The sequence below is a fragment of the Vipera ursinii genome (assembly GCF_947247035.1).
Source record: "Vipera ursinii genome assembly, chromosome: 1".
Lineage (NCBI taxonomy): Eukaryota > Metazoa > Chordata > Lepidosauria > Squamata > Viperidae > Vipera > Vipera ursinii.
Window position 1 is genome coordinate 285,467,140 of NC_139512.1, and position 27,346 is coordinate 285,494,485.

The 27,346-nt window shown below is 45.2% G+C and overlaps 1 protein-coding gene across 2 annotated transcripts; it reads left to right on the forward strand.

Annotated features, from left to right (window-relative positions):
• Positions 1-25,545, forward strand: KCNK1 (potassium two pore domain channel subfamily K member 1). 2 transcript variants are annotated; one of them, XM_083350230.1, is made up of 3 exons: positions 1-664; positions 21,229-21,624; positions 23,491-25,545. In XM_083350230.1, the coding sequence occupies exons 1-3, from the start codon at positions 310-312 to the stop codon at positions 23,748-23,750; spliced, it is 1,011 nt and encodes a 336-aa protein (XP_083206356.1). In that variant the 5' UTR covers positions 1-309; the 3' UTR covers positions 23,751-25,545. The 2 variants fall into 2 exon arrangements, with proteins under 2 accessions (XP_083206356.1, XP_083206357.1); XM_083350231.1 differs by having other exon boundaries at positions 23,656-25,545.
• Positions 25,546-27,346: the final 1,801 nt, after the last annotated feature.

Sequence of the window (27,346 nt, forward strand, 5' to 3'; positions counted from 1 at the left end):
GTCACCGAAAGTGGAACCAGGAAAAGAGCCTGGTCCGAAAGGGCGGAGAGAGGGGGACCTCTGCTTCGGGGCTGAGAGCGCGGCGGGTCAGCAAGCCGCGACAGCCTGCGGGGCCACCCTCCGTGGGTTGCTTCCCAACCTCCCACGCACCCACCCACCCATCCTCCTGCTGCTCCGGCGCGCCTCGAGGCTCCTCCGCTGAGCCTCCCGGGTCACTCAGGGACACTCGGGTCTTCCGCGGGCTCCGGCCAACGCAGCAGCGGTGGCGGGCTGGCGCTCGGAAGGAGTGCGCGGCGCTGGCGGGGGAAGATGCTGCAGTCGCTGGCGGGCAGCTCGTGCGTGCGGCTGGTGGAGAGGCACCGCTCCGCCTGGTACTTCGGCTTGCTGGTGCTGGGCTACCTGCTCTACCTGCTCTTCGGCGCCGTGGTCTTCTCGTCGGTCGAGCTGCCCTACGAAGACCTCCTGCGCCAGGAGCTGCGCAAGCTGAAGCAGCGCTTCGTGGAGGAGCACCAGTGCCTCTCGGAGCAGCAGCTCGAGAGCTTCTTGGCGCGCGTCCTGCAGGCCAGCAACTACGGCGTCTCGGTGCTGAGCAACGCTTCGGGCAGCTGGAACTGGGACTTCACCTCGGCGCTTTTCTTCGCCAGCACCGTGCTCTCCACCACAGGTAAGCAGGCGGCGGAGGCGGCGGAGGCGGCGGCGGCGCGCGGGCCTTAGCCCGGGCCTGGCGTTTGCCTTGGGAGCCTGCTTCCTTCCTCCTTCCTAGGCCAGCCACGGGCCTGCCAAGCCGCTACGGCGGGAGAAAGTGGCGGCTTCTCCCCTCCGCGCACCCCTTTCCAACCGGAAAAGAGCTGGTGGCTCCGTTGGGAAAATTGAGAAGGCAGAGGCCGAGGAGTGTTTCTTCTAGGGTTGTACTGCGGTTGTTTGGTTTGCAAAGAAAGCGTCCTTCTTCCCACAACGCGCTTAACACGGTTACTGAAATGATACCCGTTCGTCGCATTGAACCATAAAATAGCACGACGGGCTGTGTTAGCAAAATGTCCCACAAAGAAACCGTAACTAGGGCTGATGCTTTTGTTAGCCAAGAATAGCTGGCGGGGCGGGGTACACGTGCGAAATCTTGACTTGACTTGGTTAAGCGAGGTCTTGTGATCGCAGTCAGGGTCTTTCCCTCTTATAAAGGAGAATATTTGTAGCTCAGGGTTGAAACGAGGGGTCCTTGGTGCTCTCTGAGTTTGGTTGTTTTCTTGCAGACGTTTCATTACCCAAACTAGGTAACATGGCTAACAGTGATGATGTTACCTAGTTTGGGTAATGAAATGTCTGCAAGAAAAGAACCAAGCTCAGAGATCACCAAGGACCCCTTTCCCTCTTGTCCCTCTATCCCCTTCAGGCGTTTCCATTTTTGCCCCCAGTCCTCTGCTCCATCTTGGTTTCTGTGCAGGGAGCTAACACTTTGAGAACAGGGCACTACAGAACAGAGGACTTGGAGACGAGGTACTCCTATATTTTGTGAAGCGGTGATCAAACTGCAAAGTTTTCTTTCTTTTTCCCATCATCATGTCATCCTGAGCTGCCATCCCTTCCCCCCAGTTAATAGGGCCAGTACCTCTTCTTTTAGTAATAAAATGCTGGGACAGGTTCCTGCTTGCAATATAAGAAAGAAGCCAGCACAAAAAGAAAGAATCCTAGCTGGGTTCATACATTACGTTTCAGTTGGATTTTATTTATTTATCAGTCTAAGTACTATGCCTGTCAAAATGGGCCATCTAGTTTTAAAAACAGTAAATGTATACAGGTGCGCAGTTTGAGAACATGCCTTTTCGCCAATGCTATTACAATGGGTTTTTGCTTAACTGTGCTTGTAGGATCATAAACAGTCTTAAATATTCCCAGTGAGAACTTATTTCTAAATGAATATGCTTTCACTTTTAGACTGAAGTCACGTATGGCACTAAATCATGTAAATTGCTCAGCTTTCACTGCTTTAGTTTGTTGTTTGATTCCAAATACATATACACACACGTGTGTGTGTGTGTGTATTAGGTACACATTTATGTATTTATTAGATTTATATCCCACTTTTCATACAGGGTACACAGCCTTCCTACTTTTTTCCACATCAACATTCTTGTGAAGTAGACTAGACCTGGCTGAAGATATATTAAAACCTGGGTGTCTCTGCTTCTGCTGAAAAATGTATTATATGTCAACCAAGTTTATGACTTCTGGCTGTAATAGTTTTTCTCAAGCCAGGCCATTCTGCCTTGTTTAACAGTCTGAGATTAAAACAAGCCATGGCTTAATGTATATGATATCTTTGTTGCATTCATGAAAATCTTGCACGGCCAGCATTGTAAATTATTACTCTATGCATGTCCCGCAATAGTTATTTTTTTAAAAAAATGAAATCCTAATTAGTGAGAATGTCATTTTGTTGCTTTGATAATGAATCATATCTGTAATAGCATGTCTGGTAAATGTGACCTTATGGAATGCAGCCATCCATCATTAATATTATTATCATCGACCAGTTCAATAGCCATCAGATTTATCACTCATTATGGTTTGCCTAGAGAAATGTGGCAAACATTTCATGTAGCAACAGAGAAGCCATTGGGGTATCTCTAGCTATAACGCCCTTTTAAACCAGTAGAACTTGAAAACGAAGATGTTGTTCATGTATTCTCAAATGCAAGACGTACATCCCACTGATAAAGAGAAGCTTGAGAGGATGCAATTTTGTTACTGTGTTTCTCTTTCCTTTTTGAATAAGGTGACCTGGTGAGGACAAGATGGTATTGTATTTCCTGACGTAATGGAAAAACGATTGCTCATCGCATAAGTCTTAGGAAGGGAAAGCACACCCATAACTAATTCATCATTTAGCTTGTGTCTCTGCAGCTAATTTATTGTGTACCCAAATGTATATTATCCTAAACCATCCAGTTAAGTATCAATCCTTTAATGCATTTTTTTCCTTAGTTCTAAATAAAGATCCTTTTATGGATAGGATATATTGCCCTTAAATTGTTTAGAGGTCTTGCTGATTCAGCAGTTAAAATTGCATAAAGGTGGTATGAGGTACTGTCAATGTGATATTCAGTATCATGTGCCATTTTCTGATCAATTTGGATGACATGGATGGTAATGAAACTTTTGTATTAACCATTATGGTTAATACAAAAGTTTCATTACCATCCATGTCATCCAAATTGATCAGAAACTGGCACATGATACTGAATATCACATTGACATATATATATATATATATATATATATATATATATATGTGTGTGTGTTTGGGGCCTAGCAAGGTAATCTAAATAGTTAACAAGCACTTAACACATATCTCCCTTGCTTCTCAGCTAACAAAGTGAGATAGAGCTTGTGGCCTAGAGGTTAAAATAACTGCCTAATGTGCAATCAGCCCAGGTTCGAATCTCAGAAGGGTATGGCTGACTGATGAAAACAAATAAGTTTGAAATGCATATCAGTCTCCCTTTAATTCTTTGTTAGCAATCTAAAATTTACACAAATATGAGCTGTCACTGTTGTGACTACTGCCTGTCGATGGCCTTCAGTTAGGCTGAAACAGGAAATAAAGATTTGTCCCATGTTTGGGGCCTAGCAAGGTAATCTAAATAGTTAACAAGCACTTAACATATATCTATATCATCTATATCTATATCTATATCTATATCTATATCTATATCTATATCTATATCTACTGTATATCTATATCTATCTATCTATCTATCTATCTATCTATCTATCTATCTATCTATCTATCTATCTATCTATCTATCAAATTGCCACGGTATTATGTGTCCTTTTGGAAGGTAATATTTTTGATGGACAGATTTTATGTTTTTATTAGGATTGTGTGTGCTCCAAAAAAGTCATAAGATGCAGACTTTGCATAAACCATTAAAGCAGCCACAAGCTTGAAAATATATATAAACAACGTATATCCTGAAAGATCTAATATGCTTTTTCCCAATCATTTTTGAATTTTAACTATGACAATCATAGCTAATAGTCATTGGTGAGATGCTTGAAGCACCAGGCTAGAAACTGGGAAACCCTAAGTTGTAGACCTGCCTTGGGCCCAAAACCAACTGGATGTCCTTGGGTTAGGCACACAGCCCAAGAAACAGGCAATGGGACACTGCTTCCAAAACCTTGTCAAGATAACTACAGGGATTTGTCCAAGTGTTGAATTAATGTTGAGATAGTCAACACTAACTGGGCATTGAACACTAAAAAGGGCATTGAACCACCTGAATTTGCTATTGCTGTATGATGATGACAATGACAGAATAATTTGTTGAACCGTTCAGCAAACTCAAAATTGTGAATCAAGAGCATAGGCTTCTTGTAGTCCAAAATGATTTAAGTTAATCAAAGAACAAGTCCACATCAGTTTTTGATGGTTTCACATCATTGTGATGCTATATAGTCCATCAGCATCAGAGATTTGTGGCTGGATAGAACTATAAATTATTTGTGTAGAAAGCCTCTAAATCTTAAGTGAAGTGAGTGAACTTTTCTCATGCATCCCACCCCAGTCTCTGCTTCTGCCCTTCAGAGTCCCTCAACATTAAAAGACACATCACAGGGAAGTCTGCAAGGAATGTTATCTGCCTGCATTGGTACCCATCTTGTGATGGAGTCATCCTGATCTATACAACCCTGTCCATTGCTATTGGAAAGACAACCTTTATGCCATGGCAACAGCCCTCTGCTGAAGCAGTTTTTCATTAGGGGCTTTTCATGGCAGGGCATTTTAGTGGGACGTGAAACAGGACGGATTTCAGCATTAAGGATAAGAATCACCAAGCTATGATGATTTCCAGGTGGAATTAACATGTAACGTATACAACAGGGTTGGATTCTAACAAACTAAGTAAACAAGGAATTCAGTGGTTTTTCTTGAAGTAGACAAGTGAAGGATGATAGTTTTGTTCCATTTTGCCTACCTATGATGCTTTTTTTGCACATAGTTTTCCAACTATCATTGATTGGTAGTTTCACAGCTTTATGTTCTTTTAAATAATGTCTATTTAATATAGGTTTGGTGTAGTGGTTAAGGCATCAGGCTAGAAGCTGAGAGACACCTTGGCACAAAATCAGCCAGGTGATCTTGTGCCAATCACTTTCTCTCTGCCCTAGAAAGGAGGCAATGGCAAATCACTTCTGAGAAACCTTGACAAAACAACTGCAGGACTTGTCCAGGCAGTCTCCTAGAATCAGACACAGTTAAACGGAAGGGGGGAAAAACTAATAAAAATTGTCAAAGTTTAAAATGGTAAAAGAAAAACATGAAATTAAGAATCAACCTAGTAAAATTATTATATGGAACACCTTGATCAGATATTTAAAAAGAGAAATGTTTGTACAAAACAGGAATGTTGGCAATACTGTTTAAAAAGAAGGAGTGAGGGAAGTTGTAATCAGAACATTAATTAAATGTGCAGAAAAGGGAGTCTTTGAAATATTGTAACAGGCTTTCTTTTCATGAACATGAGAGAGATTAAAAAAAGAAACCATGATACAACTGAGAATAATTGACTTTCAAATTGCACTTAGCAAGCCTTTTGATGTTCTAAAAGGAACAATCTTAAAAAGAAACTACATTGCATTTCTACTGATAATAGGAATTATAGTTTATAAATGTGAGGATTAGAAATAATTCTTCAAATCCTATAATTAAATGTAATGAATAACTACTTTTTATTACATTGGAAAAATAGTTGTACAGGCTGTAGTTGTAAGTAAATTCTAAAAGCAAAGCTTAGTCTGGTAGCTCTTTTTAATTAAAAATAATAAATATTCAGCAATGGACTAGATCATGGGTAGGCAACCTTGGTTCTTTTATGACTCATGGACTTCAATTTCCAGAATTCCTGAGCCAGATATGCTGGCTCAGGAATTCTGGGAGTTGAAGTCCATGAGTCATAAAAGAGCCAAGGTTGCCTACCCCTGGACTAGATAGAGGCTAATGAGCTGAAGTAATGTTATAGATAGGTAACTCCCAAGGAAGTTTCTTTGATGACTGTGAGAATCCATCCATCCATGGATGATTTTCCAACCGTAACTATTCTCTTACAAGAAAAGCTGAGCTATAATGATTTCCAGGTGGGATTAGCATCTGTAACATGTCATATTATGGTATGCCAATAGAGGTGATCCAAAGTATTATATAGTGCTAAATCCACAGCTGGACTTCTGGCTGGCATTGCCCATCAATTTACATCATATCACATTGAACTTGGAATGCACAAATTGTGATCCTTCAGGTTGTGAAGCGCTGTGTATTTCTCAAGGCATTCAGGTGAAGACACTTTGAAGAAAGCGGATTCTGCTTGTGCATTCCACACGGTACAGAAGCCACTTCTCCTATTGAGACCATACAGTGTAGCTCGGTGATGGCGAACCTTTTAGAGGGCCCAAACTGCAACCCAAAACCCACTTATGAATCGTCGGGTGCTGGGTGGGTGTGGCCCATTGGGTGGGTGTGGCCCATTTGGTGGGCGTGGCTGTAGTGGTAATGGCAGACTGGGTGGGGCTAAAAAGTTCAATCAATCAATTCCAACTTTGCGAGATCTTTTTTTTCCCCGCGAGAAGTTGAAATTGATTAATGGAATCTTCTTTTTTGCACACAGCGGCGGAGGCCTAAAGCGAAAAAGTTTTATAAAACCCAGCTGAAGGCCTAGGACTGGGACGACGGCGTGCGTGCCTACAGAGAGGGCTCTGCGTGCCACCTGTGGCACGCGTGGCATAAGTTTGCCACCACGGGTATAGCTATTCCATTCTGCTGCTCACTGAGGGGAGGGAAGGTTTTGAAGTTTTGCCTCTGTTTCATTCACATAAAGTGTCCCTTCAAAGCGGTGCACATCTCTCAGCCCAATTTAGGGAACTGCTGTTAGGTTTAAATCGCTTACTAGTTTGAGACTCAAATATAAGAAGGAGCGCCTCTTCCCATATTAGTGTAGCCATGAATTAGGTGAAGCATCAGAAGAAATTTGATAAGAAAGACATAGAGAACAGAATATTTTCAGCTCCAGAATGCCTAACAGAACTTGATCAACATTACATTCGTTTATTGCCAGACTAAAACATTTTATGCTTATGCATTTACAGCTTAATACTGTTTTTATGGATTCTGGCTAGTTGGTTTACTTTAGTTCATTCACTTCATGGGCTGATATTCTGTAATGTCCAATTGTACTTGCAAATGTGTTTTCATTATTTTTTTTATTACACTTATAGCCCTCTGCTGTTAAACAACTCTTGGCAATTCCTGTTAAATAATATAAGAATTTAGAAATGTTTAAGGAAAAGACATACCCAATTCTTTCACTGTAGTCAAAAGAATCCACGGGGTCTCCTTTTGGGTGCTTGCATGTGCATTTTACAACTTTATGAAATATTCAGTGCCAGTGTGTTTAGAAAGGCTTTTCACATAACATAGTAAATATTTCACACGCAGGCAACTTACATTCATTTTTGAGAGAGGCTAATTATTGTTTTTGTTTAAAGTTTCATTTGAAATGATAAAAGACAACTTGACTGATTGAGTGTGTTTAGCTTATTGTCCTCATGGAACTCCAAAAGTGGAAAAAAAAACCTTTTGAGTCAATTGCTCTGTTCAAGGAATCCCAGGGCATGGCTGCCTAACCTCAGTTTCCCAATGAAAGAAACCCCATCACCTATCTCAGTAATTTCTTCTATTGTCAAAAAGCTCTGTTCATTAGAAATTTGTCCTTAATGTTTTACAAGAATTCACCTTCCTGTAACTGAATCCCTCAATCGGTATCTAGTGCTATAAAATTATAGAGCATGGGCTTTAATTTCTGCACCGATGTTTAATTCATGGGCTATTCTAATGTAGGAAATGGTGCTCCATATCATTTCAAATGTTTGAAAAATGCTAGCATATTCACTATCAGTATTTTGTCTCATACTGAACATTTTCAGTTCTTCCAGGCTTTTTAAATAGCATATAGCTTGTAGTCTCCTGGTTATTGTCACATCCTCTTTTTGAAATTGTTCCAGTTTGTCTCTGGGTGTGGTGCCCAGACTTTACAGCTTTTTGTGAAATGTAATGGCAGTGAGACAAAACATCACATGAATTGCAGTTGTTGTTAACCCCACCCCAAGCACTTTATTTAATTGAGTCAACTTGTAGCATGTTTTAAAGTTTGGGGATCTCTAGTTGAGGAGGCATGTAACTCAAGATGATAAAAATCTTTTGGAACAATGCAGCATGTCTAAGTTACTGCAATTTCCTGGTGGCCTCTCATAAAATGCTAATTAGGTTAGAGCCTAATCTTTGTTGAGATTAGCCGCAGTTGCCAGCCCTGCCATCTGTTGTAGGATAAAGTCAAATACGCAAACTTTAATTCACGTTTATAACACCATGTGTGAAGATTACATGTCAGTTAACTTATCCAGCCGTCTGCTGTTTTAAGTCAATAGCTTTGCAAGTCTTAGCAGCTGTAAGTATAGATGAACTTAAGCAGCTTTTCTCATGCTCATATATAAAGAAGCTGCAGAAATTTAATTATTAAGCTTACTGAATTTTTTTCATCTACTTCTATTCAGTTTCTCATTGTATGGTGGTTTGATACCTGCCATCTGCCTCATGTTTTTTGTATGACACATAATTCGAAGAGTATTTTTCCTGTTTGTATTACCTCTGTCCAGGAAGTCTGAGTCATATGAATTCCTAAATATGAGCATAATATTTCTTGCTGTGTAAGAGTGTTACTCAACAAAGTACACACTGATGCAACTGGAGGCATCAGATATGCTGTTTTCTCAAACTCTTCATGGCAAGGATGAAATAAGTAAAGAGAATAAATACATCAAGTTATGATAAAATAAGATAAAAAATAACATAATGTCGACATATCTTGGAACTCATGCAAAACATGAGTTGTGAATGTTTCCTCAGAAATAAGTCAATGGTCTGGCTCCCAACTAAGTGTTCTGAGTATTATAACCTTAATGTATCTAGCCAGCCTTACAAATTAAAAAGGCTATTTTGCAGAGGGATTAGCTAGATTCAAGTACGGTAAATGTTCTTCTGTAAAAAAATGAAATTCAGAAGACCTGAATCCAGATATTGTAGTTGAGAGCTGTTGACTGTTAACCAATATGTAAGCCATTTTAAAAATCTGTATTTATTCTTTCGCCGTAGTTCTGAAACCTAACGGCAATATTGTAATACCGTATACATTAATATTATAATATAAATTAAAAATGTAGAGTGAGAGATTCCTCACTGATAACATTACTGCCAACAAGAAAATCATGTTGGCTGCTGGATGGATTAAGAAAACTACGTAATTAGAGTCTTAATAACGCAGGTAATCAACATAACAGGAGCTGTATTTAAAATTTAAAGAGTGAAGGATCTGCAATATCAATTTCAAGCACAGATTCATTCATAAACCTGCTGATCAGAGGGCAAAAATTGAAGTTTCTGCAATAACTATGGCTATGCAGTGCTTTGGATCTGAACGGGAAAAAATCCTTTGGTTCATGCACAAGCATGCACATACTGTAACTCTCCCAGAATCACACTGAAGCTGCAGAGGACAGTCACAGGATCCTGGGAAAAGATGTGGTTGATTTAAAGAGTTACAAATTGAGGCCACATGAGCATTTTTTTTTTGTTATATAGGGTGGGAAATGGGGATTGGCTCCTTTTCTTGTACACTCTCCAGAGCCATATTGTTTGAGTTGGACAGCCAAATAAATGAGATGGATTAATCCTGTGAATTGCATTATCATTAATATTATAAATATTAAATAATTACCAGATAACTTTACTGGTGTTTATTTTCAGTTTCTGGCAACCCCTGCCCCTTCTCATTAGGTAAAAATGGATTCATTTCACGACCGCAATATTCTCTTAAGACCGCTGCAAAAAATGTTGGAAAAACAGGTCCAGTCACATAATGTCTTGACTTAAGCTGTAACTCCAGGCTCTCTTACAATTGTAAGTCAAGGAACTACCTTTTTTTGCAGAAGAACTCAGGCACTGAGGTTATCCTTTGGCAGCCTCTGCACTCACAGTAGTGGCTCCCGCAAAAGTCCCCACTGGTTTTTGAACAAATTGAGGCCCTCTTGTCTCGTTGCACCTTCCCTCTGTTTTGTCTTAAGGCACTACAGCTTTGACATTATTATTTTTTTCATACAGTAAATCAAAGCACTCCTGACTACAGGAGAAAATATGTAACCCATTTTGTTTGTTTTATTCCCCTCTTACTTTTCTACACATTGGACTCGTTTTATTTCCAGCGGGATTTCTGCTGCTCATTGTACAGGAAGAAATAACTTTCCCAGATTATAGAACTTCTTTCTGACTTGTTAGACATTTGATTTATTAAATATACTAGTGGTTATCAATGTATTTTACTGTCAAGCTGTAGTGAAAATTCTACTACTCGTGCTACTGACAAGTGCCATATACTACTTCTAGAAGCCTGGGCTGGATTAATTGCTTCTGACATTGGTTCCTCCTAGGCTGAGTCACGATTCTGCACAGGTACATCACGCAGCAGGCATTTCTTGTGCTACTAGCTGGCCAGGGAGCAAAAAACCTTACTTTTCTCACCACTGAATTGAGGTCCAGTGTTTGAGTCTGTCAAGATCTTTCTGGAACTTGAGCCTAAGTGTTTCCCCACCACCACCAGCCCCAGCTTGTTGTCATCTGCAAATCTAATGAGTTCCCCTTCTATTCCCTCATCTAAATCATTTATGAAGATGTTGAAGAACATTGGGCCTAAGACAGAACCTTGGAAGTACCCCACTGCATGCTCCCTTCCCTGTAGTTGGTCATCCAGCTGTGAATGCAGCTGATGGTGATGCTGTCTATCTTACATTTTTCTATCTTGGCCCTAGTTTTACAGCTGACGATTGTCACAGTGTTTTAGGAATAACCATGGTTTTCAACAGTCTGGATTAATGAGGTTGAGCATTAAAGTTTGATAACGCCACAGCCAAAGGTGAAAAAGCAGGCCATTAAACTGATTTTCTTGCTTCAAAGAAACCTTGGAACGCTCCATGTCTCCGAATATTCTATACTTGGCAAGATAAATACTACTTTAATTAGCTTGCTATTAACATAGCCATGCATGTTTTGTAGCCTGCTAGAAGCATACCTAAAATTGGGGCCTAATCCCGGAGATCCAACAGCATTTTCAAGAACTACCTACAGGCTTTAAAACTAAAAAATAAAATAAAATCATGACATAGCAGGCAACTACTGAAAAGAAATACTGGATGGAAAGTTCTATACACCCAGCCAAAACTGGAACATTTTATCCATCATGTAAATTTCTATTACCGTATATACTTGAGTATAAGCCGAATTTTTCAGCCCACTTTTTGGGCTGAAAAATTCCACTTCGGCTTATACTCCAGTCAACAAAAAAAACTGCGCGGAGGAACGGAGACCTGCCGATGTTTGGGGAGGTTTGGGCGCCTCCCCAAACCTCCCCAAACCTCGGCAGGTCTCCGTTCCTCCGCGCAGACCTGCCGACCTTTGGGGAGGTTTGGGCGCCTCCCCAAACCTCCCCAAACCTCGGCAGGTCTCCGTTCTTCCTGCCGACCTTTGGGGAGGTTTGGGCGCCTCCCCAAACCTCGGCAGGTCTCCGTTCCTCCGCGCAGACCTGCCGACGTTTGGGGAGGTTTGGGCGCCTCCCCAAACCTCCCCAAACCTCGGCAGGTCTCCGTTCCTGTTTGGGGAGGTTTGGGCGCCTCCCCAAACCTCGGCAGGTCTCCGTTCCTCCGCGCAGACCTGCCGACGTTTGGGGAGGTTTGGGCGCCTCCCCAAACCTCCCCAAACCTCGGCAGGTCTCCGTTCCTCCGCGCAGACCTGCCGACGTTTGGGGAGGTTTGGGCGCCTCCCCAAACCTCCCCAAACCTCGGCAGGTCTCCGTTCCTGTTTGGGGAGGTTTGGGCGCCTCCCCAAACCTCCCCAAACCTCGGCAGGTCTCCGTTCCTCCGCGCAGACCTGCCGACGTTTGGGGAGGTTTGGGCGCCTCCCCAAACCTCGGCAGGTCTCCGTTCCTGTTTGGGGAGGTTTGGGCGCCTCCCCAAACCTCCCCAAACCTCGGCAGGTCTCCGTTCCTCCGCGCAGACCTGCCGACGTTTGGGGAGGTTTGGGCGCCTCCCCAAACCTCGGCAGGTCTCCGTTCCTGTTTGGGGAGGTTTGGGCGCCTCCCCAAACCTCCCCAAACCTCGGCAGGTCTCCGTTCCTCCGCGCAGACCTGCCGACGTTTGGGGAGGTTTGGGCGCCTCCCCAAACCTCGGCAGGTCTCCGTTCCTGTTTGGGGAGGTTTGGGCGCCTCCCCAAACCTCCCCAAACCTCGGCAGGTCTCCGTTCCTCCGCGCAGACCTGCCGACGTTTGGGGAGGTTTGGGCGCCTCCCCAAACCTCCCCAAACCTCGGCAGGTCTCCGTTCCTGTTTGGGGAGGTTTGGGCGCCTCCCCAAACCTCCCCAAACCTCGGCAGGTCTCCGTTCCTCCGCGCAGACCTGCCGACGTTTGGGGAGGTTTGGGCGCCTCCCCAAACCTCCCCAAACCTCGGCAGGTCTCCGTTCCTGTTTGGGGAGGTTTGGGCGCCTCCCCAAACCTCCCCAAACCTCGGCAGGTCTCCGTTCCTCCGCGCAGACCTGCCGACGTTTGGGGAGGTTTGGGCGCCTCCCCAAACCTCCCCAAACCTCGGCAGGTCTCCGTTCCTGTTTGGGGAGGTTTGGGCGCCTCCCCAAACCTCCCCAAACCTCGGCAGGTCTCCGTTCCTCCGCGCAGACCTGCCGACGTTTGGGGAGGTTTGGGCGCCTCCCCAAACCTCCCCAAACCTCGGCAGGTCTCCGTTCCTGTTTGGGGAGGTTTGGGCGCCTCCCCAAACCTCCCCAAACCTCGGCAGGTCTCCGTTCCTCCGCGCAGACCTGCCGACATTTGGGGAGGTTTGGGCGCCTCCCCAAACCTCCCCAAACCTCGGCAGGTCTCCGTTCCTGTTTGGGGAGGTTTGGGCGCCTCCCCAAACCTCCCCAAACCTCGGCAGGTCTCCGTTCCTCCGCGCAGACCTGCCGACGTTTGGGGAGGTTTGGGCGCCTCCCCAAACCTCCCCAAACCTCGGCAGGTCTCCGTTCCTGTTTGGGGAGGTTTGGGCGCCTCCCCAAACCTCCCCAAACCTCGGCAGGTCTCCGTTCCTCCGCGCAGACCTGCCGACGTTTGGGGAGGTTTGGGCGCCTCCCCAAACCTCCCCAAACCTCGGCAGGTCTCCGTTCCTGTTTGGGGAGGTTTGGGCGCCTCCCCAAACCTCCCCAAACCTCGGCAGGTCTCCGTTCCTCCGCGCAGACCTGCCGACGTTTGGGGATGTTTGGGGAGGCGCCCAAACCTCCCCAAACGTCGCCGGGTCTCCGTTCCTCCGCCCCCTGCCAGCCTGCTTCTTTCCGCTGTGGAAGGAAGCAGGCAGGCAGGGCACAGAGGAACGGAGACCCGGCGACGTTTGGGGATGTTTGGGGAGGCGCCCAAACCTCCCCAAACGTCGCCGGGTCTCCGTTCCTCCGCCCCCTGCCAGCCTGCTTCTTTCCGCTGTGGAAGGAAGCAGGCAGGCAGGGCACAGAGGAACGGAGACCCGGCGACGTTTGGGGATGTTTGGGGAGGCGCCCAAACCTCCCCAAACGTCGCCGGGTCTCCGTTCCTCCGCCCCCTGCCAGCCTGCTTCTTTCCGCTGTGGAAAGAAGCAGGCAGGCAGGGCACAGAGGAACGGAGACCCGGCGACGTTTGGGGATGTTTGGGGAGGCGCCCAAACCTCCCCAAACGTCGCCGGGTCTCCGTTCCTCCGCCCCCTGCCAGCCTGCTTCTTTCCGCTGTGGAAGGAAGCAGGCAGGCAGGGCACAGAGGAACGGAGACCCGGCGACGTTTGGGGATGTTTGGGGAGGCGCCCAAACCTCCCCAAACGTCGCCGGGTCTCCGTTCCTCCGCCCCCTGCCAGCCTGCTTCTTTCCGCTGTGGAAGGAAGCAGGCAGGCAGGGCACAGAGGAACGGAGACCCGGCGACGTTTGGGGATGTTTGGGGAGGCGCCCAAACCTCCCCAAACGTCGCCGGGTCTCCGTTCCTCCGCCCCCTGCCAGCCTGCTTCTTTCCGCTGTGGAAGGAAGCAGGCAGGCAGGGCACAGAGGAACGGAGACCCGGCGACGTTTGGGGATGTTTGGGGAGGCGCCCAAACCTCCCCAAACGTCGCCGGGTCTCCGTTCCTCCGCCCCCTGCCAGCCTGCTTCTTTCCGCTGTGGAAGGAAGCAGGCAGGCAGGGCACAGAGGAACGGAGACCCGGCGACGTTTGGGGATGTTTGGGGAGGCGCCCAAACCTCCCCAAACGTCGCCGGGTCTCCGTTCCTCCGCCCCCTGCCAGCCTGCTTCTTTCCGCTGTGGAAGGAAGCAGGCAGGCAGGGCACAGAGGAACGGAGACCTGCCGACGTTTGGGGAGGTGCGCGCGCACCTCCCCAAACCTCCCCAAACTTCGGCAGGTCTCCTGGCGGCGGCTTGGGAGAGGTGCGCGCGATCCTGGAAGCACCGAAGCAAGTCCTCGGTAAGCTCTGGGCGGTCACTTGCTTCGCGTCTCCTGAGGGAAGGGGGGGCGACTGGAGCAGGCGTGTTTCCTCGCCTGCTGGGCACCGCGATTTGCCCGGGGAACGCACGTGGAGCGAGGAAGCGGACAGCCAGGGCTTCCCGGAGAGCCGCGGCCACACAGGGTATTCCTGTGTATTCAGGCTTGCAAAATGGCGGATCGAGCCTCTGCTGGCGGCAGAGGCTTGCAGAACGGCGGATCGGCTTATACTCGAGTCAACAACTTTTTCCAGTTTTTGGGGGTGAAATTTGGGGTCTCGGCTTATACTCGAGTCGGCTTATACTCAAGTATATACGGTAATCCTTTTTGTTGTTTTCACCCTTGTGCTAAGAGACAGCCCTAGTTTGCAAATAGTTGCCTCACCCTGTTAATATTTATTGATAATTCATTGCACGGGCAGGTTAAACAAGTGACCTGTGAGTTTTCTACCAAGAGATCTTAAAGTAGCCTTCAAACCTGACTACTTCTGTGTTATTTATTAGTTTTTACTGGGCAGAAACATTTTGGTTGTTTCTGTCTAACTGATCTGTAATGCTAGAAAGTCAACTTGACTTGCAAAGATCTTGCAAAGAACTTACATCAGTTTTCAATTTTTTTATTCAGTATTTGGATACTCTGTAACAAGTTACTTATATTGTGGTTGCATACAATTAATTCTGAATTGATTGTATTTGAACAGTTTTATTTCAAAGATTTATATGATCACTCAACTCAGAAATTGATACTGCATGATAGCTTATAAATTATATATTATAAGCTGAACAAGAAATATAAGTCTGGAACGGCATTTTAGGAGGTGGGCCAATATTGCCCTGTCATAATTTGTGATTTGTAATTTGGATAAAAGAAGCTATTAATGTCTCTCTAGTACATTAGCATGTCAGAGGCAAGGGAGAAAACAGGGACCCTGTTGGTTTGGGAAAATAGCCCCAAGGACTATGGGGAACCCAATGGTGGGAAGCCGAACATGGGATGTCTCAAGGGGTGGGGGAGGCCCGGGGCAGAGGGCCTGGTCCTGTGCTAGACCTCCCCACCCCTGACCCACATGGTCAGAGAAAGCAGAAGATGGGGTCATTAAGCAAGGTGATCTTGCTTCATCACCATTATAACATGTGACCATAATAGGCAGACTCCATTATAAGTCTACCGTATATACTTGAGTATAAGCCGAATTTTTCAGCCCACTTTTTGGGCTGAAAAATTCCACTTCGGCTTATACTCCAGTCAACAAAAAAACTTACCGAGGACTTGTGCGCGGCCGAGGCTTTGGAGCTTCCGGGATCGCGCTCACCTCTCCCAAGCCGCCGTCCGGAGACCTGCCGAAGTTTGGGGAGGTTTGGGGAGGTGCGCGCGCACCTCCCCAAACCTCCCCAAACGAAGCCGGGTCTCCGTTCCTCCGCCCCCTGCCTGCCTGCTTCTTTCCACAGCGGAAAGAAGCAGGCAGGCAGGGGGCGGAGGAACGGAGACCCGGCGACGTTTGGGGAGGTTTGGGCGCCTCCCCAAATATCCCCAAATGTCGCCGGGTCTCCGTTCCTCTGTGCCCTGCCTGCCTGCTTCTTTCCACAGCGGAAAGAAGCAGGCAGGCAGGGGGCGGAGGAACGGAGACCCGGCGACGTTTGGGGAGGTTTGGGCGCCTCCCCAAATATCCCCAAACGTCGCCGGGTCTCCGTTCCTCTGTGCCCTGCCTGCCTGCTTCTTTCCACAGGGGAAAGAAGCAGGCAGGCAGGGGGCGGAGGAACGGAGACCCGGCGACGTTTGGGGAGGTTTGGGCGCCTCTCCAAATATCCCCAAACGTCGCCGGGTCTCCGTTCCTCTGTGCCCTGCCTGCCTGCTTCTTTCCACAGCGGAAAGAAGCAGGCAGGCAGGGGGCGGAGGAACGGAGACCCGGCGACGTTTGGGGAGGTTTGGGCGCCTCCCCAAATATCCCCAAACGTCGCCGGGTCTCCGTTCCTCTGTGCCCTGCCTGCCTGCTTCTTTCCACAGGGGAAAGAAGCAGGCAGGCAGGGGGCGGAGGAACGGAGACCCGGCGACGTTTGGGGAGGTTTGGGCGCCTCCCCAAATATCCCCAAACGTCGCCGGGTCTCCGTTCCTCTGTGCCCTGCCTGCCTGCTTCTTTCCACAGCGGAAAGAAGCAGGCAGGCAGGGGGCGGAGGAACGGAGACCCGGCGACGTTTGGGGAGGTTTGGGCGCCTCCCCAAATATCCCCAAACGTCGCCGGGTCTCCGTTCCTCCGCCCCCTGCCTGCCTGCTTCTTTCCGCTGTGGAAAGAAGCAGGCAGGCAGGGCACAGAGGAACGGAGACCCGGCGACGTTTGGGGATATTTGGAGAGGCGCCCAAACCTCCCCAAACGTCGCCGGGTCTCCGTTCCTCCGCCCCCTGCCTGCCTGCTTCTTTCCCCTGTGGAAAGAAGCAGGCAGGCAGGGCACAGAGGAACGGAGACCCGGCGACGTTTGGGGATATTTGGGGAGGCGCCCAAACCTCCCCAAACGTCGCCGGGTCTCCGTTCCTCCGCCCCCTGCCTGCCTGCTTCTTTCCCCTGTGGAAAGAAGCAGGCAGGCAGGGCACAGAGGAACGGAGACCCGGCGACGTTTGGGGATATTTGGGGAGGCGCCCAAACCTCCCCAAACGTCGCCGGGTCTCCGTTCCTCCGCCCCCTGCCTGCCTGCTTCTTTCCGCTGTGGAAAGAAGCAGGCAGGCAGGGCACAGAGGAACGGAGACCCGGCGACGTTTGGGGATATTTGGAGAGGCGCCCAAACCTCCCCAAACGTCGCCGGGTCTCCGTTCCTCCGCCCCCTGCCTGCCTTCTTCTTTCCCCTGTTGAAAGAAGCAGGCAGGCAGGGCGCAGAGGAACGGAGACCTGCCGACGTTTGGGGAGGTTTGGGGAGGTGCGTGCGCACCTCCCCAAACCTCCCCAAACTTCGGCAGGTCTCCGGGCGGCGGCTTGGGAGAGGTGCGCGCGATCCTGGAAGCACCGAAGCAAGTCCTCGGTAAGCTCTGGGCGGTCACTTGCTTCGCGTCTCCTGAGGGAAGGGGGGGCGACTGGAGCAGGCGTGTTTCCTCGCCTGCTGGGCACCGCGATTTGCCCGGGGAACGCACGGGCCCCGAATAGCAGCGTGGAGCGAGGAAGCGGACAGCCAGGGCTTCCCGGAGAGCCAAGGCCACACAGGGTATTCCTGTGTATTCAGGCTTGCAAAATGGCGGATCGAGCCTCTGCTGGCGGCAGAGGCTTGCAGAACGGCGGATCGGCTTATACTCGAGTCAACAACTTTTTCCAGTTTTTGGGGGTGAAATTTGGGGTCTCGGCTTATACTCGAGTCGGCTTATACTCAAGTATATACGGTACTTATATAAAGATACTTTGAATCTGTGTTGGAAATGTGAACGATATAAAGGGACGTTCGATCATGTTTAGTGGATATGTTAAAGAGCTGTAAAGATTGGACACAAATACATCGATTCAGGACATTTTGAAGACTAAAGTACAATTAAAACAAGAGGCTTTTCTTTGGGAACTGATGAACAGTTAGAAAAAAAATGACATAAACTTTTATTTTTATTTTTGACATGTGCAGCAGGATTGCTAAGTAGTCAAAAATGGAAAGGTTCCACACTGCCCACAAGATAGGAATGGCTGGTTAAGATGATGGAACTTGCAGAGCTGGTTAAATTAACTTATTTACTTAAAGAAAAAGACAACATCTACATTTATGACTGTCTGGAAACCTTTTACAGGCTTTTTTCATGAAACAGAAAAAAACATACTTATGGCTTGTGGTTTAGATGATTAGGGAAAACAAATAAATAATAGAAAAAAGTGAGCTTTTTGTATTGTAATCACAGAGTAAGCAATGAGTAACCAGTGGTGGGATTCAAATATGTGAACAAGCGGTTCTCTTTTTTCATGAAACAGAAAAAAACATACTTATAGCTTGTGGTTTAGATGATTAGGGAAAAAAATAGATAATAGAAAAAGTGAGCTTTTTTATTGTAATCACAGAGTAAGCAATGAGTAACCAGTGGTGAGATTCAAATATGTGAACAAGCGGTTCTCTGTGTGGATGCCGCTTCCGGAAGTCCATTCTGGGCCTGGGCAACAAAAGATTAGCTACTGGTTCTGCCGAAAGTGGTGCGAACTGGCTGAATCCCACCACTGTGAGTAACCAAGCAAATATCCACATTGTATTTCCTGCAAAAGGAAATTGGCAGCTTCTTTCTATACCTATTCTTTTCTCTCTACATTTTTCTCTTTCCTTTTCCCTCCCATTTTTTGTAGAATGAAGGTTTGCTTAGAAACTCCAGATGAGTTCGCTCTCACTTTTCTCGCACCAAAACACTGCGGTTAGGAGTTTTACGAACAATTACGAGGTGGCTTTCCAAATTTCAAAATGCAGCTTTTCTTTCTCTTTGCTTTTTGTTCTGTGGTAGACATGAACGATCTTTAACGAAGTACAGCAAATGTGTCAGAATCCATTTATATCACATTTCATAAATGTATAGGTAGAACAATGTGCTTATTCTGGGGATTCTGCCATCTCTCCGAAGGGGGGGGAGAGGATAGACTTTAGGCATATTCAAACAACAGGGAACATTTGAACAAAAAAGGAAGCAATAACCATAAAACCAAGGAGAGTTCCCTTTCCCATGGAAGGGCCTGACATCTGACCAAATGGATGAGGGGAGGGGCTGAAATGGGAATGCTTTATATAGGATTGAAATGTAACTTTGTTAGATTCCGTCTTGTATTGCCACAATCGATTCCATCCTAGTAAACATTTTCCTTTTGGACTAAACTTGCATCCAAGAGGTCTTATTTCCTAAGATGTGGATTGAGGTGGGTCCTGACAGTAGGCCAAACTTCACCAGCTGTGAGTCCATCTGGAATGCTGGAGAACAAGTTGCCATCCAGTGAGCTCAGCAGAGTGGTGTATGCTTGTCTATGATGCCACTCTTCTCGGGGTCCCCAGGGAAGAGGTAGGGGGTTCAAAACCATCTCTAGAGTCCCATCCTTTAATAGACATACCTGCACATCTCTATTCCAACTGTTGTAATTCTCCCCCCCCAAGTTGCAGTTTTTAAAAATCATTTGGGAGGGGAGAGGCAGGTAAAAAAGAGTTCTTGTTGGTCCTATTCCCACTTGCAAACATCTGAGAGCTGTCCATTGAGATGAATGGTAGAGGGATCCCTCTGGTGGCAGTTGGTGGTATTTTTCTCTGATTTTTGGACTGCCCCTGCTCAGGGTTGAATGCCCCCGACTGGGCATGCTCGGAAATCATGTGATCCGGGGGAGGGCGGTGCTCAAGTCTGCCGGCCAGCATTTGAGTTTGGAGAAAGGCTGAAGGCTGCAAAAGCTCTGAAGATTCCTCCTGAAGCCCCCCCGGCACTGGAATACTCACCGGAGGGCGAGGATTGCAAGATGGGGCAGGGATGGCCCAGAGATGCCATGGATTGCCTTGAGAAGCCCATCGCTGGTCCTGAAGACCTGAAGAGAAGGTTGGAGGCCCCGGGGGTTCATAGTTGGGAGGCTCCAGGCTGGACCCCTCCCGGCAGTTAGGCCCTGGGGAGAGGATTGGAGGTCTTGGGTGGCTAGGGAGGCTGGCTATCCCCGATGTTAAGGCTGCGGTCGTTTTGGCCTCCAGAGCTGCAAACAGGGTTCGGATAGTTGCTCCAATCTCTGCTATAGCAGTCTCGGAGGTCTTGGGTGGCTAGGGAGGCTGGCTATCCCCGATGTTAAGGCTGCGGTCGTTTTGGCCTCCAGAGCTGCAAACAGGGTTCGGATAGTTGCTCCAATCTCTGCTATAGCAGTCTCGGAGGTCTTGGGTGGCTAGGGAGGCTGGCTATCCCCGATGTTAAGGCTGCGGTCGTTTTGGCCTCCAGAGCTGCAAACAGGGTTCGGATAGTTGCTCCAATCTCTGCTATAGCAGTCTCGGAGGTCTTGGGTGGCTAGGGAGGCTGGCTATCCCCGATGTTAAGGCTGCGGTCGTTTTGGCCTCCAGAGCTGCAAACAGGGTTCGGATAGTTGCTCCAATCTCTGCTATAGCAGTCTCGGCTTTGCAGGCATTGGGGGCATCAAAAGCCTTGAGGCTTTCCGGTGGGGAAGACCAGGCGGTTTCCGTGCCACTTTGGCTGGATGCTATAGATTGCTGGGCCTCCAGGCTTGGTTGAGGCCTATCTTTATTAGACCATGTGGGTGTACTGGGGGCCGCCATCTTGTTTCCGGTATCGGGCCATGTGGTTGTCCTGGGGGCCGCCATCTTGCTTCCGGTTGCCCCAGGAAGCTGTAGGTCACAGTTTGGCGGGAAATTTCGTGCCAAAAGCTCTGGGGTCCCGGGGTCACTCAGGGTGGCCGGCGCCATGTTGGGGGGCCTCGTGGGCGCTGGGGGAGGACTTACCCGGCGTCCAGAGTCCCTCTGCGCTGATATCCCTGGTGGGGGGGCTGTAAACCTCTGCATTTCAGCCACAGGTTGAGGTAGCTACTCTACCATCTTAAGTCCGCTCTGTGACAGTGCATTCAAACTTGATAGTTTTCCTCCATCACATAATCCTCTAAATCTCGCTCCTGTCCTTCCGCTTGTGTTACAGGTTATGGCCACACTGTGCCTTTGTCAGATGGAGGAAAAGCCTTTTGCATCATCTATTCGGTTATTGGGATCCCCTTCACCCTCCTCTTCCTGACAGCTGTGGTCCAGCGCATCATTGTCTATGTCACCAGGAGGCCTGTATTATATTTCCACGTCCACTGGGGCTTTTCGAAGCAAATTGTGGCCATCGTCCACGCGGTGATTTTGGGCTTTATGACTGTCTCGTGCTTTTTCTTTATCCCAGCAGTAATATTTTCTGTCCTAGAAGATGATTGGAACTTTCTGGAATCTTTTTATTTTTGCTTCATTTCCCTCAGCACCATCGGCCTTGGCGACTATGTTCCAGGAGAAGGTTATGACCAAAAATTCAGAGAGCTGTATAAAATAGGAATTACATGTGAGTAGCAAACTAGCACACTAATAAGGAAAAGGCATATTTCTCCCTAATAACCTTTTATATTATATAACTACAGATAACAAAAAAGTCAATAGGGTTTTTGAAATTCTTACTGAAGTTTTACTTTTTGTTTAATGTGTAATTTACAATTTTTGACTCATTGCCATAGAAGATGTACAGGTAGTCCTTGACTTGTAACCATTTATTTAGTGACTGTTCAAAGTTGCAACGGCACTAAAAAAAATGACTTAAAATTGTTTTTCACACTTTGCAGCATCCCCATGGTCGGTCACATGATCAAAATTCAGATGCTTGGCAACTGGCATGTATTTATGACAGTTGTAGTGCCCCAGACCATATGACCATCTTCTGGGACCTAACAAGACAAGTCAATGGGGAAGCCAGATTCACTTAACAACCGTGTTAATAACTGCAAGGATTCACTTAACAACGGTGGCAAGAAAGGTTGCAAAATGCAATAAAGCTCATTTAACAACTGTCTTGCTCAGCAATTTAAATTTTGGGCTGAATTATGATCATAACTTGAGGACTACCTATATATTCTCATTCTGACAAGCAAAGTTAATCAGTTATATTTTACTGTGGAGCCACTATATTTTAAAAAATTACGTAAAGTATATCAGAATCTTATTTTCTAGTACAGGAGGACACAAGCTGCAATCACCTCAAAGTTAGATGTATCATCAGAGTTCCTCCAATGACTTCTGTCAAGTTCTGATTCTTAACTTGACAAAAAGCACCTGGATATTCAGCTCTTTGGTTTTTATTCCTTATCTTAAAGTAAATTTTATTAAATGTGCTAATATTCTTAATATTTACAGTGTTAATAGAGTCTAGCACAGAGCAGAGTAGATCACTCCAAATACTTCTGATTTCCTTTCACTGTTGGTAATGTAATCTGATCACATTTTAAAATATTTTATTACATGTGATTATGTAGCTTCTATGTCTTAGTTTTCAGCAGATGTTGTATACATAGGATAATGGGGTATTTCAGTGGTGGGATTCAAATATGTGAACAACCGGTTCTCTGTGTGAATGCTGCTTCCAGAAGTTCATTCTGGACCTGGGCAACAAAAAATTAGCTACCGGTTCCAAAGTGGTGCAAACTGGCTGAATCCCACCACTGGAGTATTTACATTGAAAGTGTGCAGATAATATGACCATGAAACCCAGACTTTTGTTGATTGCAATGATTAGAATGATATTTTCAGACATGGATAAATTTAGTTCCAAATTTATGTTTAATTAGCAAGAATATTATTGTTGATTGTATAACTCTTGTATTATACTCTGAATGTATAACTAATACTTTAGAACTCCATGTTAATCTACTTGCGGAAGAGATAGAGATAAAGAGAGAGAGAGATATTTTTGCTGGATTTGAATAAGCATTTTTGACTATAGATAGATAGATAGATAGATAGATAGATAGATAGATAGATAGATAGATAGATAGATAGATAGATATAGATATAGATGATATAAATATAGATGATATAGATATAGATATAGATATATATGCAGTTTTACAAAATTACATGGTTAGACAAATCACACTATATATGAGAGCTATTCAAGCCTTTTATATATGTTTGATAATTATGTTAGTCAGTACACAAGATGGTGTGCAATTCTGCTTAAGAGTCCTAGTGTTTTGATTTAAGTCTTTCAGAATGTGGCAGATTTAATGGGGACATGTAGAAGGATTGCATGGCACAGACACTGAGAGTTTCAGGATTAGCAATTAATAGTTTTTCACTGTGGAGATTTGCACCACCTCAGAATGGTATGACATACATTCAATCAATTCATAGTTCATCAACTGTGATAATTCTTTCCTAGGTTACCTGTTGCTGGGCCTCATTGCAATGCTGGTTGTTCTGGAGACTTTCTGTGAGCTTCATGAACTAAAAAAATTTAGGAAAATATTCTATGTGAAGAAAAACAAGGAAGAAGACCAAGTGCACATTACAGAACATGACCAACTGTCCTTCTCTTCAATTTCAGACCAGGCAGCATCCATGAAGGAAGGCCAGAAAGTAGATGAGCCTTTTGTGACTCCTCAACCTGCACTTAACTGTGATGGCTTTATAAACGATTAACCAAGGGCTTCCATTCCAGTATCAACAACAGTGCACTTAACATTCTTGCATTTAGAACTAATACTGTTAATGTAATTATAGAAGCAGGAATGCTATGCTCTACTATTCATATATTCATAATGCTTTGGGATCTTTTCCAATTTATGGGCGGTATTTTTGATGCTGGTTCTACTTACTGGGAATGCTTAGCGTGCAGTTGAGAACCTCAGGTTCTTCTCCTTTCCCACCCAAGAGTCAACAAGGTAATTTCCTTTTTAACAAAGATCAGTCTTTCGTAGGCCAATTTCATGCATGGCAACAAATCTTTGGAAAGCACTGAATTAATAAATCTTCATGCTTTACCCGTAAGGAAATATGGTAACCACAGCAGCACTTGGAAAATAGGAATAATCTTCCAGATGGCAGTCACAGCTATGTGGCAGTCCATTTATCACTACAGAATCGAAAAGTGAGAACCAAGTTTATTCAATCTGTTATGTGCTGTCTCAGTCATTCTAAGTTCTGAAAACATTTAGGGTTTGTCTCAGTATGAATAAGGCAAACAACATCCATTCTGAGATATCTCTCCACGGTCTAATGTCCTACTCTGATCTATCACCTCTATCCTGTGTACAGCCTGGAGAGGGGAGTTTGGAAAAAGGGGTTTTATGTGTGGCAGGAAGTTGCTTTTACACTTGCTACACATTTAGCCTTCATCAAGTAATTTTACCCTAAAATATTTTCTGCATGTAGACTTTACTAAGCCTGAATGTGATCTCTGGATGTTTTCCTTCTAGCCTTAAATACCACAAAAGGATGCTATGCGACAGATTTGAGTGGATTGTAGGAACAGGGACCTGCGAACACCAGCATACAGAACTGAAGGCATATTACAGTGGAAAGCCATCTATCTTAGAATTTTCACTTCACATTGGGTTCCAGTTTTAGTAGACTGCCTGTGAGTTTTCAAACTATTCATAGCCAAGCAGTTGTAGAGCTATGATCTTATTTATTCAGTGAAATAATAATCAAGCTGAATGATGAAAAGAGAAAAAATACTTGAAAGCTGTTATCACCTAAAAGCACTGTACATGAATTTAATGTTTATTAATAGATTTTGTATCTTTACTAGGGAACTTGACTTTCTTGATAAATCTGCTTCAAAATCTATGTGAACTGAAATTTATTTTTAAGAAACCACAACTCAGAGATGCTTCTTTAATTTGATTTGAAGCTTGGTGTAGTGCATGCTCATGAAAGCTGATATTTTTGTACCACTTATGTTTGTTTCGATTGTATAGTTCAACTTTTATTTATGTACATAAATATATTTATATATTGTGCATATCATGTAGATTGCTAGAAATGAAGTGTCAGATTTTAAAGGTTCTTTTCCTCATAGCTTTTTTTTAATTAAGGAAAAAATCATTCAAACTATGGTACTGAAAATAATGACTGAAATTCTGACCAAGTGAATGTGGAAGGGTAAGTCATTATGCTTGCAATGTTAACATTCCTGCTTTGTTTTGTTCTGTTTTAATATGACAGCCTACTCATATTGATGACAGTATTTCCAAGTAGCTTGAATGCTGCAGCATCCTTCATACTGTATTGTACTACAGACTTCAGATTTTATTGACAATTGTTGCCTGGAAACAGGTGAAGCTGCATAATTGCACAAAGTTGTTTTGTTTTATTTTTTTAAGTAAGAACATAAAAAAGCTTAGTTAGAATAAGGGTACTGTAAAAAAACTGTAGAGATAAGGAATTATTATTCTAACAATTAGTATTTCAGACTTTTAAAATAAATCATGTATGGTTCCAATTCTCTCTCTCTTTTTTTGACATTCTACTATTTAACCGTGAATTTATTTGTTGCATGAGACAAGATATATATTACCGCCACTGTTACCACTACCACTAGCTTCTTCCGTATACATCCACCACATCCCATCTGGACTTAGTGGCAGGTGTTCAGTGCCTTATGTTCAATAGAGTGGAATGCCAAATGGTATATTATTATTATCATTATACACATAACAGTGTAAAATCACAGATGCCACTTCTTTAGCTAGTGTTGGCCTTCATTCATTGAGTATAAATCACCGGGACCTGATGGATTGCACCCCAGAGTTCTAAAGGAACTTGCAAATGTCACCTCAGAACCACTGTACCATATCTTTTAAAAATCTGGAAAAGATAATCAAAAAACAGATCTGAGAACATCTAGAAACAAGTAAAGTGATAACGTCAGCACAGATTTGTTAAAAACAGATCATGCCAAACCAATCTTGTTTCATTCTTTGACAAAGTGACTAAATTAGTAGACCAGCAAAATGCTGTGTACATAGTATACTTAGACTTCAGCAAGGCATTCAACAAAGTAGATCACAACCTACTTCTTGGTAAGCTAGAAAATAGTGGGATAGATAGCATCACCATCAGATGGATTTGTAACTGGCGGACAAACCGTACTCAACAAATAGTCCTTAATGGTACTATGCTTACATGGAGGGAACTAAGAAGTGGGATACTACAAAGCTGTGTCTTAGGCCCAGGACTCTTCAATATCTTCATAAATGAAGGGAATAGAAAGGGAACTTATCAAATTTGCATATGATACTAAGCTAGATGGAACAGCCAATACCCTAGATTTGGTGCCCAAAACCCTGGTCCGTGGATTGGCCCTGGTCTGGAGCATGCCAGAAACTGGTCTGCAGAAACAAGTAAAGCCCCATCCATGGGATGCAGGCATCCTTTGAAACCACACCCACTCCCGGTCCATGGAAAAACCTCTCTCCACGGAACTAGTCCCTGGTGCCCAAAAGGTTGGGGGCCTAATACACTGTAAAGCTATATCTTTTATCTACTCCTAGTTAATCATTTGGATATATCATTCTTAACCAATTGAAGTCTTTCAAAAACTTTTCATAGGCAGCCCCACTTAGCCTGCATTAAGATAATCAAAACAGGAATTTCAATCTGCCAACACTCCAGAAGACATGCTTAAGATACAGAAGGATCTTGACAGACTTGAACACTGGGCTCTAACAAAATGAAATTCAATGGTAAAAAAAGTAAGGTTCTTCATTTAGGCAAAAAAACCCAAATTCACAGGTACCTTGTTCAATAGTAGTAATTGTGAGAGGGTTCTCGGAGTCCTAGTGGAAAATCACTTAAATATGAGCCAGCAGTGTGCTGCAGCTGCCAAAAAAGCCAACACAGTGCTAGGCTGCATTAACAGATCATGTGAAGTGTTAATACCACTTTACAATGTCTTGGTAAGGCCACACTTGGAATACTGCATCCAGTTTTGGTCACCACAATGTAGAAAAGATTTTGAGACTCTAGAAAGAGTACATAGAAGAGCAACAAAGATGATCAGGGGACTGAAAGCTAAAACATTGAGGAACGGTTGCTGGAATTGGGTATGTCTAGTTTAATGAAGAGGACCAGGGGGGACATGATAACAGTGTTCCAATATCTCAGGGGTTGCCACAAAGAAGAGCAAGGCAAGCTATTCTCCAAAGCACCTGGACAAGAAACAATGGATGGAAACTAACCAAAGAGAGAAGCAACCTAGAACTAAGGAGAAACCTCCTGACAGTTAGAACAAT

What these genes read in the sequence shown, in the direction of transcription:
- KCNK1 (XM_083350230.1), top strand. Translation starts at nt 310, where the DNA reads ATGCTGCAGTCGCTGGCGGGCAGCTCGTGCGTGCGGCTGGTGGAGAGG. An exon ending in CACCGTGCTCTCCACCACAG is followed by an intron (nt 665 to 21,228) that starts GTAAGCAGGCGG and finishes CTTGTGTTACAG; the next exon opens with GTTATGGCCACACTGTGCCT. An exon ending in GTATAAAATAGGAATTACAT is followed by an intron (nt 21,625 to 23,490) that starts GTGAGTAGCAAA and finishes ATTCTTTCCTAG; the next exon opens with GTTACCTGTTGCTGGGCCTC.